This window comes from Nuphar pumila, chromosome 4, assembly GCF_984573655.1.
Source record: "Nuphar pumila chromosome 4, dmNupPumi1.hap1.1, whole genome shotgun sequence".
Classification (NCBI taxonomy): Eukaryota; Viridiplantae; Streptophyta; class Magnoliopsida; order Nymphaeales; family Nymphaeaceae; genus Nuphar; species Nuphar pumila.
In genome coordinates this window covers 143,011,024-143,025,900 of record NC_143252.1, presented here as the reverse complement: position 1 = coordinate 143,025,900, position 14,877 = coordinate 143,011,024, and the positions used below count along the sequence as shown (strand labels likewise).

At 35.9% G+C, this 14,877-nt stretch overlaps 1 protein-coding gene across 2 annotated transcripts; it reads left to right on the top strand.

The window, feature by feature from the left end:
* The first annotated feature begins 424 nt into the window (after positions 1-424).
* LOC149841426 (uncharacterized) lies at positions 425-14,489 on the top strand. 2 transcript variants are annotated; one of them, XM_090003830.1, is made up of 13 exons: positions 425-838; positions 3,191-3,229; positions 3,315-3,463; positions 3,643-3,718; positions 8,900-9,200; positions 9,292-9,401; positions 9,537-9,584; positions 9,700-9,906; positions 10,257-10,358; positions 13,644-13,777; positions 13,900-14,044; positions 14,144-14,221; positions 14,300-14,489. In XM_090003830.1, the coding sequence occupies exons 1-13, from the start codon at positions 642-644 to the stop codon at positions 14,322-14,324; spliced, it is 1,611 nt and encodes a 536-aa protein (XP_089859956.1). In that variant the 5' UTR covers positions 425-641; the 3' UTR covers positions 14,325-14,489. The 2 variants fall into 2 exon arrangements, with proteins under 2 accessions (XP_089859956.1, XP_089859955.1); XM_090003829.1 differs by having other exon boundaries at positions 3,312-3,463.
* Positions 14,490-14,877: the final 388 nt, after the last annotated feature.

Sequence of the window (14,877 nt, the reverse complement as noted above, 5' to 3'; positions counted from 1 at the left end):
GTGCATGGCACCTTGTCTTGGGACGTTACAGGTTCAAAACCAAATGGTATAGTTGTATAACTAGTAGGGGTTTGCCTAACCCCAGCTTGTCTTTAAAAAAAATACATAAAGATGCTTTCTCAAATATATATTTTATATGGAATAGAAAATGATAAACACATTTAACGGATCGGATTGAGTATGAAACACCCAAAACTATGATTTTTGGGGAGTCCTAACGAAAAAGAGGCACGATGATCCCCGTTCTCTTCTCAAAATATCACCGATATTTTAGACATTGATTGATTATGAGGAATATAAATTTCGGATCCTATTCTAACATTTATTATTCGAGAATAAGGTGGCGGATTCAGATCACAAGTTTAACAGAATCCATTTTACTCTCACCTTCGCTACAAAAGGCGAAAAGTAGGCCCCAGCAAACGCATCGCTCCTGCTCTCTCTCTCTCTCTCTCTCATCTCCGAATTGGGGGTAGGATTGCCAAAGCGTGGGATTCACAGGGAAATTAGGGTTTGGCTTCTTCCTTCCTCCCGCGATTCTGAAAATCTAGGATTTTCAGGGCTTCCGATCGGGCTTCTCCTTCGCTCCTTGCAACGATCGGCCTCTCGCGGAAGCCCTAGCGAGCGGAGAGGAGGGGAGGATGTGGCACGAAGCTCGGCGGTCGGAGAGGATGGTCCACGACTTGATGGACGCCGCTCGGAAGCGGGCGCAGCGCCGGGCGGTTTTCCTTTCGAGGAGGCGCGGCGACCCGCAGCAGTCGATCCAGGTCGTTGCCTCCCGATGCCGCGTTTACCGCGACGATGGGCTCTACCAGGCCACCCAGGACCAACAAGGATTGTGAGAACCCCTGTCCCTTTCCTTTTTTTCTATGTCTTTCTTCTCTGATTTCTGATTCTTTCCTGTTTTTCGAGTTTTTTGTGGTTTTTGTGATGCGCGCTTGCGATTTCAGGGTTTCGGGTTTTCATTTTTTTTTCTGTTTTGGTGAGGAGTTGAGTTTTTCCGTTTCTCTTTGAGAGCTGGGATTTTGAATGTATCTGCTAGTTGAGTGAGCGAATGGGACTGGTTTGAACTTGTAATTCGTGTATAATTCATGTGTTCCTTCTTTTCTTTTCTTGTTGATTTCAGACTTTTGTGGAAAGGCTTTCTTGAGTTTATATAATGCTCAATGGACGTGCTGATGATGTTTCTTTGATGCTTGGCGTGCATTATGCTCATGCTGTTTTGTTGCTTAGTTCTTGCGTATCCATCTTGGAATGGATTGCTATAATTTTTATTTGGGAAAATGTTGGCTACTCTTGATGACATCATACTACCATCTAGCAGAAAATAGTAGATATGAACATTGCTTCTTTTATTAGGAATCACACTTTGGATCACGTTGTTTCAACGTAAAAACAAGATTCTTTTTTTTTTCAATCGTGAAAGCTTGGTGCATTGTGGACCGTTGATGTTCTATGCTCTTAAAAAACCTGCTTACACAGCACAATCGGACAATCTGAAACATGTTTTTTTTTTTCACTAAATAAACCCTGTAGATCATATTTATAGGACTTGATCCATTAAACATTCAAGAAAATGTTAAAAAACTAGTGGTTTCTAGTAGATACTACCCACTCACAAGTGTAGCCAGTATCCTACAACAATGCGCTAAAAAACCTGCTTACACAGCACAATCGGACAATCTAAAACATATATTTTTATTTTTTCACTAAATAAACCCTGTAGATCATATTTATAGGACTTGATCCATTAAACATTCAAGACAATTTAAAAAAACTAGTGGTTTCTAGTAGATACTACCCGCTCACAAGTGTAGCAAGCATCCTACAACAATGTTCTAAACGAACTTGATATTATATCGAATGACTATGTTGAAATTAATTCTAAGAAGTTATTATCTAATGGACTTGAGCCATACTGTCAGTGCATTAGTTGTGCTGGAACTACAGGTGTTCTATATATATATACCTCTCTCTCTCTCTCTCTATATATATATATATATTAGTAATGATAGGGTGCTCCCAGAGCACCTTCTCCCACCTAATAGAAGCTTCAATTTTTCTATATTTTTGAGTTTTTTTGTTGATATGACCTTATTAGATATGATCTACAACTATTATTTAGTGGAAAACAAGTTTTGGATCATGTGATTATGGCATACATGTAGGTTTCTTAAGATCTTCAAAATCGATGGCTCACAATGTACCAAAATTTTATGACTTAAAAATCCTATTTTTATGTCAAAAAAACATGATCTAAAACATGATTCCTATCAAATAATCTATGTTGAATACATTCATATGGGCAACTTAGAACTATGATTTCTAGTAGGTGGGGGTAGGTGCTCCCGGAGCACCGTACCATTACTCTCTCTCTCTCTCTATATATATATATATCAATCTTGTGGGTAAAGACCCCCTAGTTGGAACTCATTGTGGGATTTTTTTGACCAAATCTAGCCCCATGGATATGTTCAACACGGTCAAAATAGTAGGAATTGGCTCTTGGATCGTATTTTTTAGCCGTAAAAATATGACTTTAACGAGGGTTGAAAATTTGGTACATTGTAGGCCGTTGATTTTTCAAACCCTACAAAATCTTACATACATGTTGGAATACCATGATCCAAGCACCAATTTCTACTTACCCAAACATATAGATCACATCTGGAGTGTTAGATATGCAAAAACATCAAACAATTGAAAATATTACAGTTTTTTACTAAGGGTTCCTTTGTGTGTGTGTGTGTGTTTTATAGTGTTTTCTTCACTCTGGTTATAATCATATTGCATTTTCTGTTTTCATTCTTTAAACTAAATACACTATAGATATATTTGAACGCTTAGTTGGTTTCTTTGTTGAGGCATTAGTCTAAAGCTTGCTTGGCTGGGAGGAAATGTATAAAACAAATGAAAAGTGGAAGGCGATTTGGTTAATCAAAATATATGCTATTGTTAAATCAATTATTTGGCATTTAAACTGCAGCCATCATGCTGTTGGTCATGTTGCTTGTGTATCAAGTTCCAGTAATGGTCGATCCTGTTTTCTTCAAAACCCTTTATTTCTTTTCAAGATAACTTTTTTGTTTTTCTTTAAAAGCAAATGATGACAGGATAACAAGGTATTGAATTATTGGCAAAGTCTGGAACTGTCTTCTTACCATTTGTATCTGTTGATACTTTGTTGCAGAATACCCTGGAATGGAAAGCAAAATATTTTAATCGACAGGTGACTTTCTGGCCTTTGTTTTTATGGTATAGTTAAATTTTGACAAATTTTGTTCTCTCACTTCATCTTTTCTGTTTGCTAGCAGATTTGATGGACGTGCTCTTCTTGATTTCATTCGAGACACTGATTCTAGACGTAGCCAGGCTCAAGAAAAAACTGAAGAAGAAGAAGAACTTGAAGAGTTTGTTAATTTTGAGCGTTTCCGGGATTTAATTAAGCATCGCAGAAAAGGATGTCGGTACTTCTTGAAATTTCTGCCTATGCATTATCCTCGAGCATGTGTTTTCATTCTTGCATTATCAATGTTCTGGAACATGAAGTCATCATTTTCTCTTTCCTATTTCATGTTATGCGTATGTGCTTTGCCTGTGGATATGTCATAAGTCACATGCTAAGCATTGTTTGCTCAACAGTTACTGATGAAGATGGCTTACAGCATACTAGTCAAGATATGGAGGCAAGAGTCACAGCTATTTTTATGTCAGAAAGGTGAATTTTCTGTGCTGGTATTATCCCTTTTTCAGTTAATTGGTTACTGACATGCCTAATCTATGGAAGTCTGTTTTAGTGCTTCAATTTTTCTGGTCTTTTTTTTTTTTCCTGATTGTTTGGCCTTGTTATGCTTACCAAGAATCTTGTTAAGAAGATCTTTTGATGAATGTTATGTCATTCTATGATGGATTTGACCTATATCACACGGATACTCCATTTTGTCCCCCATGTTGTTTCTCCTTATATACTTAGCCATATTGAAAAATTCATAAAAATGGCTGTATCCCCGCATCCGCAGCCATATTCATGTGACATAAGATTTGACTATAAGCTTGAATCTTATAGTTGACTATATCGTCAATGAAGAGTCCCTTTTTTTACTTCAGTAGTGATAATTTTATCCATGTTTACTAGTTTGTTATGGCCAGTAGTGAGATAATTTTATCCATGTTTACTAGTTTGTTATCGTCTGGAATCAACCCATGCATCCATCATTTGTTGGCATTGACTTATACAAAGAGCTTCATGCTTTTCTTTTTAGACTAAAACTTGTTGGCTAGATTCTTTTTTTCTCTTTTTGTTCCCTTTTTTCTTAATGTTCTCATGGTTTTTTTGCGAGACAATTTGGAATGGAACTTGTGTTAGCATTTCCCCAAATGCATCACACTGCTTGCTTTTTAGCATGCCAAAGGAAACAATTTCTGAGATATTAAAGTTGCATGTCATGGCCATATGCCTAGGGTTTTGAGATCCTTGGATATGAGGTCCAAGGCTCTCAAATTCACCCTAAAATTTTGTGCATATGACATTTGTCATATCATAGAAGATAATGAGGTAAGTCTATACTATAGTCACAAATATCGGTATCGGCTATAGCCTATATCTCGGCGAGGTATAATATCGGGATATTATAGGATTCTTCAATAAATCTCGAGAAAATCTCGAGAAAATCTCGGGATTTAAAAAACAAAATGAAAAAATAGGAAATAATAACGAAAAATAGATGTCTTTTCTTCCTTCCCTTATTTCTTCCCCTGTCGCAGGGCAGCTACCCACGCCCCCTTTCCTTTTCTTTCTTTTTTTTTCTTCCTTCCCTTCCTCTTTCTTTCCTTCTTTTATTCCTTCCCTTCCTCTTTCCCTTCTTTCTTTCTTTCGCTGTTGGCGTTGAGGCAGCCTGGAGAACTTGAGAATATCGGGGGTCAACCCCTTATGTTTCTTAAGTTTTAACTTTTAAAAGGTAACTGGTAACCCTAAACAAAAAAGCTATACATTTTATACCAAAAATACCCTATCAAAAATCCTCAAATACCCCCCCTTTAACAGTTTAAAAAAAAACAACTGTTGCTGGGCTGCGATAGCGATAATATCGTGATATATAAAAATTTCTGATATTTTGAAAATATTGTGATATTTTACTTTTAATATCGGTTTTCCATTTTACAACATTAATATTGTGATAATTTTAAAATATTGGCGATATCTGTGACTGGTCTACACAGGTAGGGAATCAGAATGAATGTTCAAAACAAGTTTAATGTATGGACATGAGAGCCCACATGCTTCCATGGTACTTGGATACTACTAGATAAAGTATGACATAGATGACAAACACCTCTTTTTGACAATCATGGGGTCCAATGTATGGTGCTTTTCCATACAGTGTGGGCAGTATGCTTCCTGATTCAGCTTTTATTAGAGGTGCTAGTATTGTATATGCTGAACTTAGTGAACTATTGTTATAATGAACATTTTCTGGGTTAACCCAATGTTGTATAAAACGTGCCTCGCCTTGAGGCGCACACGGGCAGCGCAAAAGGCCTTGAGGTGTGTGCCTCGTCTGTTTGACCCAAATCCAACTTATAAAAAAAATAGAAGGCTCGCCTCAGTATGAGGCACACACCTCAAATTCATTGGGTCAAAGCCCTTGTTTGACCCAAATCCAACTTATAAAAAAAATAGAAGGGAAGGCCCGATGGTTAGGGCACTCCCGCCACCCCCCCCCCTTTGAAAGAAGAAGACGAAGTCGAAGAAGAAGAAGAAGAAGAAGAAGAAGAAGAAGAAGAAGAAGAAGAAGAAGAAGAAGAAGATGTATGTAGTAACTCTGAAAATATCTCAAAAAAGAGATAAAGTGTGCGATAAGCACAACACCACCAATGTGCACAAATGCACAAGAACACTTAAAACAAATGTACACGAAGGTACAATAAAGAAACTCAAATGCACAAAGGCATACAAAATATAAAGAATTTTATTGAGAAGAATGAAGAACAAAAGCTCCAATAAGTGAGTTTTACAAAGGGGGAACTCCCCTATTTATAAGAAGCAAGGAGCCTTGGAGGGGCTCCACTAGCTGTTGGAGCCCCTCCAACGGTTAGAATTCTAACCGTTGGAGAGGCTCAACGGCTAGTGTTGAGCCCCCTCCAAGTTGACTTTGAGTCAACAAAAAGAAAAAAACAAAAAATGAAGAGAAAAAAGAAAAAGAAGAAAAAGTAAAAATACAAAAAACATTACAACATATTCATAATTATGAATATGCGCAAAAGGAAGGGAAATGACTAAAATACCCTTGCGTGTTTTACGAGAAAAAAAGGAAACATATATATTTACATATATATATATATATATATATAAAAAGATAGATACATATACATATATACATCATGTATATATGTATATGTATCTCTCTTTATATATATATGTAAATATTTACATAAGAGAGATACATTTTAACAGTAACCCCCTCTCTCTCTCTATTCTCCTTCCATTTTCTTCTCCTTTTTCTTTCGTTCTTCTCTTATTTCTTCTTCTATTCTTCTTCGGTTCATCGTCATCTGCTTCTTCTTTTTCTTGTTCCCTTCTTCCCTCCTTCATTTTCTTCTTCTTCTTCCGGTCTTCTTCTTTTGTTGTCCTTCTCCTTTTCCGTCTCCTCCTCCTCCTTTTGTTTCTTCCGTTCTTCTTCTCGTTCTTCCAGTCCTTCTTCCATCATTCTTTTTCTTCCTTCATTTTCTTTTTTCCCTCTTCTTCTTCTTCAAAATGACTGGACTTTTTTTGCAATTAATAGACTGTATATAAAAATTGTATATGCCAATTTTGTTAGTTTGTTTATGCGTTAGTTTGTTTATATAAAAACCATACATGTGAAATTGCTACTTTCAGTTTGTGTAATTATTTGCAAATATGCATGTGACTATGTATGTACGTGTAATTGAGCCTTTTTTATCATGGAAATTAAAAAAAAATGTTAAATGAAAATGTTTGTTTTTTTGTTTGTGAGACTAATTGTATATATGGATTATTATGTGTGATCAGTGTTATCAAAAACGCTCCTTGAGGCGCAAATTTTTTTTTTTACAACAAGATTTTTGTAGGTTAATCTCATATATTTTTTAGTTATTTCAGTTATGTAATCAGTTTCTTAGTATATTACTATATTTTAACTTTTGTTGGTTAATCTCGTATATTTTTCAGTTGTTTCAGTCATGTAATTAGTTTCTTAATATATTTTAACTTGTGTTGGTTAATCTCATATATTTTCCAGTTATGTAATCAGTTTTTAGTTACTTTTATATGTTAATCTCATATTTTTTAGAACAATTTCATATATTTTAACTTTTGTAGGTTAATCTCATATATTTTGCAGTTATGTAATCAGTTTCGTAGTATATTTTAACTTTTGTTGGTTAATCTCATATATTTTCCAGTTATGTAATCAGTTTTTAGTTATTTTTATATGTTAATCTCATATTTTTTAGAATAATCTCATATATTTTAACTTTTGTAGGTTAATCTCATATATTTTCCAGTTATTTCAGTTATGTAATCAGTTTCTTAGTATATTTTAACTTTTGTTGGTTAATCTCATATATTTTCCAGTTATGTAATCACTTTTTTAGTTACTTTTATATGTTAATCTCATATTTTTTAGAATAATCTCATATATTTTAACTTTTGTTGGTTAATCTCATATATTTTTCAGTTATGTAATCGGTTTCTTAGTATATTTTATCTTTTGTTGGTTAATCTCATATATTTTTCAGTCATGTAATCATTTTTTAGTTACTTTTATATGTTAATCTCATATTTTTTAGAATAATCTCATATATTTTCCAGTTATTTCAGTTATGTAGTCAGTTTCTTAGTATATTTTAACTGTTTTTGGTTAATCTCATATATTTTCCAGTTATATAATCAGTTTTTAGTTACTTTTATATGTTAATCTCATATTTTTTAATACTTATTTGAGATTTTCTATTTCTTTTTGGTTGTTATTTCATCAATAAAGCATTTATTTATTTATTTGTATTTTTAGATATTTTTTATAATTTTTTTAAAGTTTTCAAATTTTTTTGAGGCTTACGCTTTACGCCTTGAGGCTTATGCCTCGCCTCGGTTTTTGGTGGAGCGCCTCGCTACACCTCAACGCTTTTCACAACACTATTTGTGATTTTAGAATAAATCAGAAAATGTTACAAGATTCATATTAACAACATTCAGTAAAAGTTCAAGGCAGGGGGGCCGGCGGTTGGAACAAAGATGCATTTGTTTACGAATTCCAATGTGGTGGATAATATATCTGCATGGACCAATCAATAGTTCAAGTCACACACTCCCAGATTTTTCATGCATGCTTATTTGAAAAATTAGCTTTATCAAACTACTAAAATCACACATAATAGATGAATTTGTTTGCATTATATGATGATGTTGAGGAATTTGATTGTTAGTGATTTTGTTAAATTTTCATTGAATGCTCATATTTTATTTCTTAGATACTTACATAGATCAAGTTGCTGCGTTAATGTTACTTTTACATGTTAATCTCATATTTTTCAGTATTTATTTGAGATTTTCTATTTCTTATTGGTTGTTGCTTTATCAATAAAGCATTATTTATTTATTTGTATATATATATATATAAAGTTTTTTTTTAAATTTGAGGCTTACACTTTACGCCTTGCTTCGTTTTTTGGTGGAGCGCTTCGCTATGTCTGCTACGTCTCAACACTTTTCACAACATTGGGTTAACCTAAAAAAACAAATATTTATCTTCTTTGTGTATTTTGAGTGTGTGTTCCATGTAACAATTGTTCCAGTTAATAATTGGTAAATGCTTGAAACGTGTAATTCATCAGTTTTTTTAGGTGGTTGTGCTCTAATTCATTGATGTGCGTTGAATAGGTCACATTCTGCTCAGCAACAGCAGATGAACAAAGGTTCATATTCACAGGTGGGGTTCTCTTATGAAGGAGATGGAAAGGATGAGTCCCAGCTTTTGGAAAGTGATGATGATGATGTTGATGTTGATGATGATGATGATGATGAAAAAGAGATCAGCAGTGAGGATAGCAATGATGAAGGAATGGAAGCAATTGGCAGAGAATTTGGAATAAAAAGATTTAACTGGCTTGTACGTATGGATAAAAGAGCTAGGGAGGAAGAGAAACGGCAAAAGGAAGCTGTAAAGAGGGATCCTTCAATGGTAGGGATTTGTTGCTTCTTGGTACTATCATTCTTGTTTTCCCTTTGTTGTATTCTTTTTCTTCTTGTGACTCATTTTGGAAAACTAACAGAGAAAGCTTAGTCGCAAGGAGAGGAGAAAGGCTTCTCAGATTGAAAGAGAAAGAGATAGGGAAGCTGCACGGATCTCGGGGAGCCGAATGTTCCATCATGACCCATACAGGTAAAGAAATGAACGCATCTGGTCTTTATGTCCTTTCTTTGGGCGAGCGTGAGCCTTCCATGTTTTCATGCTGCTATTGCATAAATGCTGTATTTTTAGTTTAAATTTCTGATGGCTAATGTTATCATTTTTTAGGGACCCTCGACGAAGCCCAACTTATGAAGCATATTCTCGATCTAGAATGTATGCAGTATGATTCTACTCCATTTGTCCTGGACGGCTATGCTGATTAGTTTGCTGGATTCCTATATTTTTCCTGTATCCTGCCATTTTGAGAGAATCCATTTAATTGGCACAGATCAAGATCCAGGTCACGATCACGTTCACCTTCATATTCCAGGCGCTATGAGCGTGGTGCTCATACTGATGGTGGGCACCGGAGCAAACCAAAGGCTCCAAAAATAGAGTACATTACAGAGTTTGGGGGCTCATCAGACATGGATGATCAAAAGCTGGAAGGGATCTCCCCACCACAATCTCCTCCTCAAGTTGATGCACTTAACCGGTCGGAGCACTCGACCTTTAAGTCCTGCACAGATAACTTGGACAATGTTTTCTCTCCTGCAGCTTATTCTGATGCTTCAAGTGGTTAACTAAGGAAGGCACTTTGGGTTTTTGGTTAGGTTGTGAGTAGGTGTTAAATTGATATCACGGGGAATACCTTGAAATTCACAGCTGGCAAGAAAACCTTTAATTGGAATAATATGGAGTTCTTCCTGCTAAAGCATATACACATATGATATTTCTTTTTCTTTGGCATTAAGTGATACATTTTCATGATCAATTCCAAAGAGCTCACATTAAAAGGAACTGTTTTACTGCAGTGGACTGTTTTCTGATCCTGTATTTTTACAGGCCTTCTGCTGGTCGTATACTGGAGGCACTGCATGTTGATCCTGCATCATCAGTTTCCCCTGATCTGGAAAAGAATGTGAAAGTTTTGAAGACTCCTGTTAGGTATTTGTGCCTGACCCAACTTATTCTGCCATCACCACTTCTGCCCTATGTGACTTTACAGAAACATGCCTGGACATAAGAAAAGGTTTGAACACACACATACTAGAAAAACCACCAGGCCTACGGACTGGAGAGAGAGAGAGAGAGAGAGAGAGAGAGAGAGAGAGAGAGAGAGAGAGAGAGAGAGAGAGAGAGTCAACATGAATTGACTGCAGAATTAAAAGAGTATTCATTCTCATAAAAAGTAATTGTTATCACACTATTCAATATATGACATTGATATTTTTCCATTCATTTGTTACATATATTTAAATGAGATTCCACTAATACATGTCCGTTCAATAACACTGTTGTAAGAACCCACTATAAGGACTTGGGGATCACCTGTATCCATGACTTCTCTTTGAGTTTGAGGAAGTGTCAGCTTCGGAGAGGGCTTTAGCTATTTTTTTTCTCGCATGCCATTTATTTTTTCATCGTCATCGTTAATAGACTGAACAAAAATAACTTGATTAATCAGCTTGCTGCACATCCATGAATAAATATATAGAACTCAGTATAACAAAGCCATTAACTACTACTTAGACTAAAGTATAGCAACCAGATGTTGGACATTAATACCAAACAGTTCACTTCGACAAGTTGCAGGAGCAGCTTTCCTGGTTCACAAAGTATATTCAAATAACAGAAACTAAGGAAATCCATAACAAACTGATTTTCAGAAATTAAAAAAGAACTTGTAAAACATAGTTCTAACACAACAATTAGCATCACTGCCTTGTAAAACTATGCACTTCATAACAAAAAACCGATGATAACACTTGTTGATGTTATTTAAGCCTCAAAAGGAAACAGTCAGGGAGATCCACTTGCTACAACAAATGTTATGGTTGGTTTACTCAGAAGGTTTGGAACAAGAACGAGCATGTTGATGTAGAATCTACACAGGAAAGACATTAAGTAGGTTAACAAAATGTTTTACTGAGAAAGGAAAAAGTATGTAAATAAGGAAGAAGCAAATCCACAATAAATACTCAAGGATTGAGTTCAATATCATATTCAATTATTTAGATTTGAGAAACCAATAATGTTATGGAAAAATCGTAAAAATTTATGCTTGCACAACATTTTTTTTCTCTTTCATTTGAAAAAATCTAAAGGGTGTGACTCATTTCTTCGTGCTCTGCATATAACAACAGTACCTACTACTCAACTTTAGAACCAGTCATAGAGCAACAGAAGATAGAACAAGTTGCAAAGCCTCTAAATTGGGCCATTGAATGAGAAGGCTTCTTAAGGGCTCATCTCATATACAAAGTCCCTCACGCTATCTCATAAAGTCGCAATCCAGTATGTTTCACCAATTGTACATTCCAATATACTACAATACAAGGCCCTTTTATTGTTGATAAAATCTTAAGAACAAATACATAGTCCTTTTCAAAACATTAACAAACCCTTCTATGGCATAGTGATCTGAGAACAGGGGCCATTGGAACTACAGATACCGATACCAACAGCAATGCCACCATCAACAGTTCAACACTCCCACCATCATCACCACCACCCAGAAACCTTCCGTTCAATTAATAAGATAAGAACAAACTTTAGATAGCAGGCTTGTGTATGACCTCCATTAGGATTAGAAAGTATTCTATTCATGTTTGGTAACTGCCTCAACTACTGTTTCTCTAATTCTTACTTGATTAAGAATTTCTGTTCCATTAGATGATGGGGCCCAGTATCTCATCAATGCTTTGATCCTATGACCAGATTGTCCGTTATTATAAGTAGAACCCAATGTGTTCACCATAATAACAGCAGAAACAATCACAAAACTGCAAATGTAATTAGCTATGTAACATAGACATGGCAAACGACCCACCATACCAGTGTGGACACGCCTGGGTACAGGTGCCAGGTGCTGCTGTGGTATGTTGTGGATCAGTTTGGGTCGGGTTGAACTAAGACCCAACCCAAAATCCAGCTTTTTTTTAACCTGAAAAGAGAGAGAGAGAGAGAGAGAGAGAGAGAGAGAGAGAGAGAGAGAGAGAGAGAGAGACGTACCTGGGCCTCGTCTTCTTCTCCTTCCTCTTGTCCAGAAAGAAAAAGGGACAACCCCTTTTACATTTTATTTTATAAAATTTCATGCCCCTCCCTTTCTTTAAACTAAATTTCATCCGCACCCCAATCTTCCCAAATATCATCCACACCCCCAATCTCCCCAATATATATATATATATATATATATATATATATATATATATATAGGGAAATGGAAACCTACTAAATGAAACATGATAGTGGATTTTCGTTGTTTTCTTTTCGAAATTCCGACCCCATAGATGTGTTCACCACAATTGATTTACTAGAAATCGACACTTGGACTGTGCATTTTGGATGAAAAAAATGGTATTTAGAGCCTCAAAAATTTATGAAAATTGTAGGTTGATTTTTGAAACCTTATAAAATCCTATCCATGGAATCAAATGTTCCAAGAAGTGATTCCTATAAAAACAAGCACACACACACACAATACATTTTAACAGGTTTTCCAAGTGCTTCAAAAATGGACAGCCCACAATGTATCAAAATTTCATGACTCAAAAAATGGTATTTTTACATTGAAAAAGGATGAGATCCAAAGTGTGATCCCTACCTAGCAAACCATGCTGAACACATTGATGGAATATATAGAACTTGCACCTATGATTTTCCAACTAGGTTGTACATACATTAGACAGTCACGGGTGTGTGCCTATGTCGCACGGACACTTCACTTAGCATGCATATATCATACCGACACGACACAACACTCACACTTTACGACACTTCATCAACATAGTCAAACCAGTTTCACACACAGTCATTGTGTCATTAACTTTATCTATTTTCTTTTATGATCTTATTTACTTATTCATATTTACTTAGTTATTTTTCTTTTAAATTTGTCATCAATTACATTACATTTCAATTTCAACTTAGTTTCACTATTTAATGTTCCAACTGTAGTGATTTAAAATTGTTATATACAGTCACACACATATACATCTGTGTGTATGGCGGTGTCCCCGTGTCCTAATTTTTGAAAATTATTGTATCGTGCTAAGCATATCTGCATCGTGTCCAGCACCCACATCCGTATCCTTGTGACATAGGTGTCTGTAGATATCTGGGACCAGAGAATTCAAACTTATTCTTATGTACAGATGATACACTCAGATGGTCTTTTAGAAATTTTCACTATCTTGTGTTTCTGCCAACTTGAAAAACTATTTGTCTCAGCACCTCATCCGCATTGGCAAAATTGAGCAAGCCTGCTGCTGCTGGGATGGCCTCGAAGACACAGCAGTATGAGAAAAAGGAAACACCTCAGGAACGTCTTAAAAGAATCATGAGCAAGCAGCTGAGTAAACAAAGTAAATCTTGTCTCCTGTTCCAATGGGCTGTTTTTAAGTTGTTTGTTCTGATATAATTAAATTGTGCTGGAGCTTGTTTTACCCTCATGTGGCATTGTTGATGTTGCTTTACAATTTGGCAGTTAAGAAAGATTCAGCTGCTGAGATGGCAAAGAAGCGAGAACAGGAAAGACAAAGGATGGAAAAGCTTGCTGAAACAAGCAGATTAGGGCATTATAGGCACAGAAGTCATAGTCGTAGTCGTAGTTACAGCCGTTCTCCTCCAAGGTATTGTACTAAGTTACCCTATTTGGTATGATGACATCTAATTTACTAGTTTGTGAAATTCTGCTTCTAAATGTTGGAATGATCTTAATGATATAACAGATACCGCCGTAGTAGAAGCAGAAGTAGGAGCAGGAGCCCAAGAAGAAGATATTCCCGCTCACGCACTCGGTCGCCAAGGTAATTATGGAATGGAATCAATATGAAGTTTTTATTGTCTTGACCTTTTCACCTCTCTGAATTCTATATGTCTTGTAGGGTTAGAAGCCGTTCCAGATACTAGGTTCAGTGAAATGGGTGGTGATAGTTTTGTGTTTCACCCTTGTGTTGTGCTCATCGTATGTGCGGCTTGTAAATTTTGCGGGTGTTTGGAACTTGCAAAGACTATAAACCTTGTGCAGATATTAGTATGTTAAATATAATTATTTGGTGTTATTCTTGTAGTTATTACATCACTGCGGTCTGTGTTTGTTCTGATGGAAAAATCTGTACACGTGGTTGGTCGTTTTGGTAAACTGATGGTAGATCTTGTTCCCATATTCCTGGCTGTAGGCCCAACCTGGCCGGGCCAAAGGGCATGCTTGAAGTTGCATGTCGTTGACAATAGTTTCAAAATAATAATACCATCCTTGACTCGACTACTCGAGCTAGATTTGTGATGAGTATGCTTGCCGAAGTTAGTAAAGTAGACCATTTTACTGGCTGGAAGTTGGTCATGACTTCTGTAGTGTGTATACCTAACCAAGTGGTGCCTATTGATGGAGCCACAAGTTGTTGATGTTGAGCTAATGTACTGTTTGTGCCATGAACCTAATCGGGGGCTTGAAGATGCGTGG

What these genes read in the sequence shown, in the direction of transcription:
- LOC149841426 (XM_090003829.1), top strand. Translation starts at nt 642, where the DNA reads ATGTGGCACGAAGCTCGGCGGTCGGAGAGGATGGTCCACGACTTGATG. An exon ending in ACCCAGGACCAACAAGGATT is followed by an intron (nt 839 to 3,190) that starts GTGAGAACCCCT and finishes ACTTTGTTGCAG; the next exon opens with AATACCCTGGAATGGAAAGC. An exon ending in CAAGCAGCTGAGTAAACAAA is followed by an intron (nt 13,778 to 13,899) that starts GTAAATCTTGTC and finishes ACAATTTGGCAG; the next exon opens with TTAAGAAAGATTCAGCTGCT.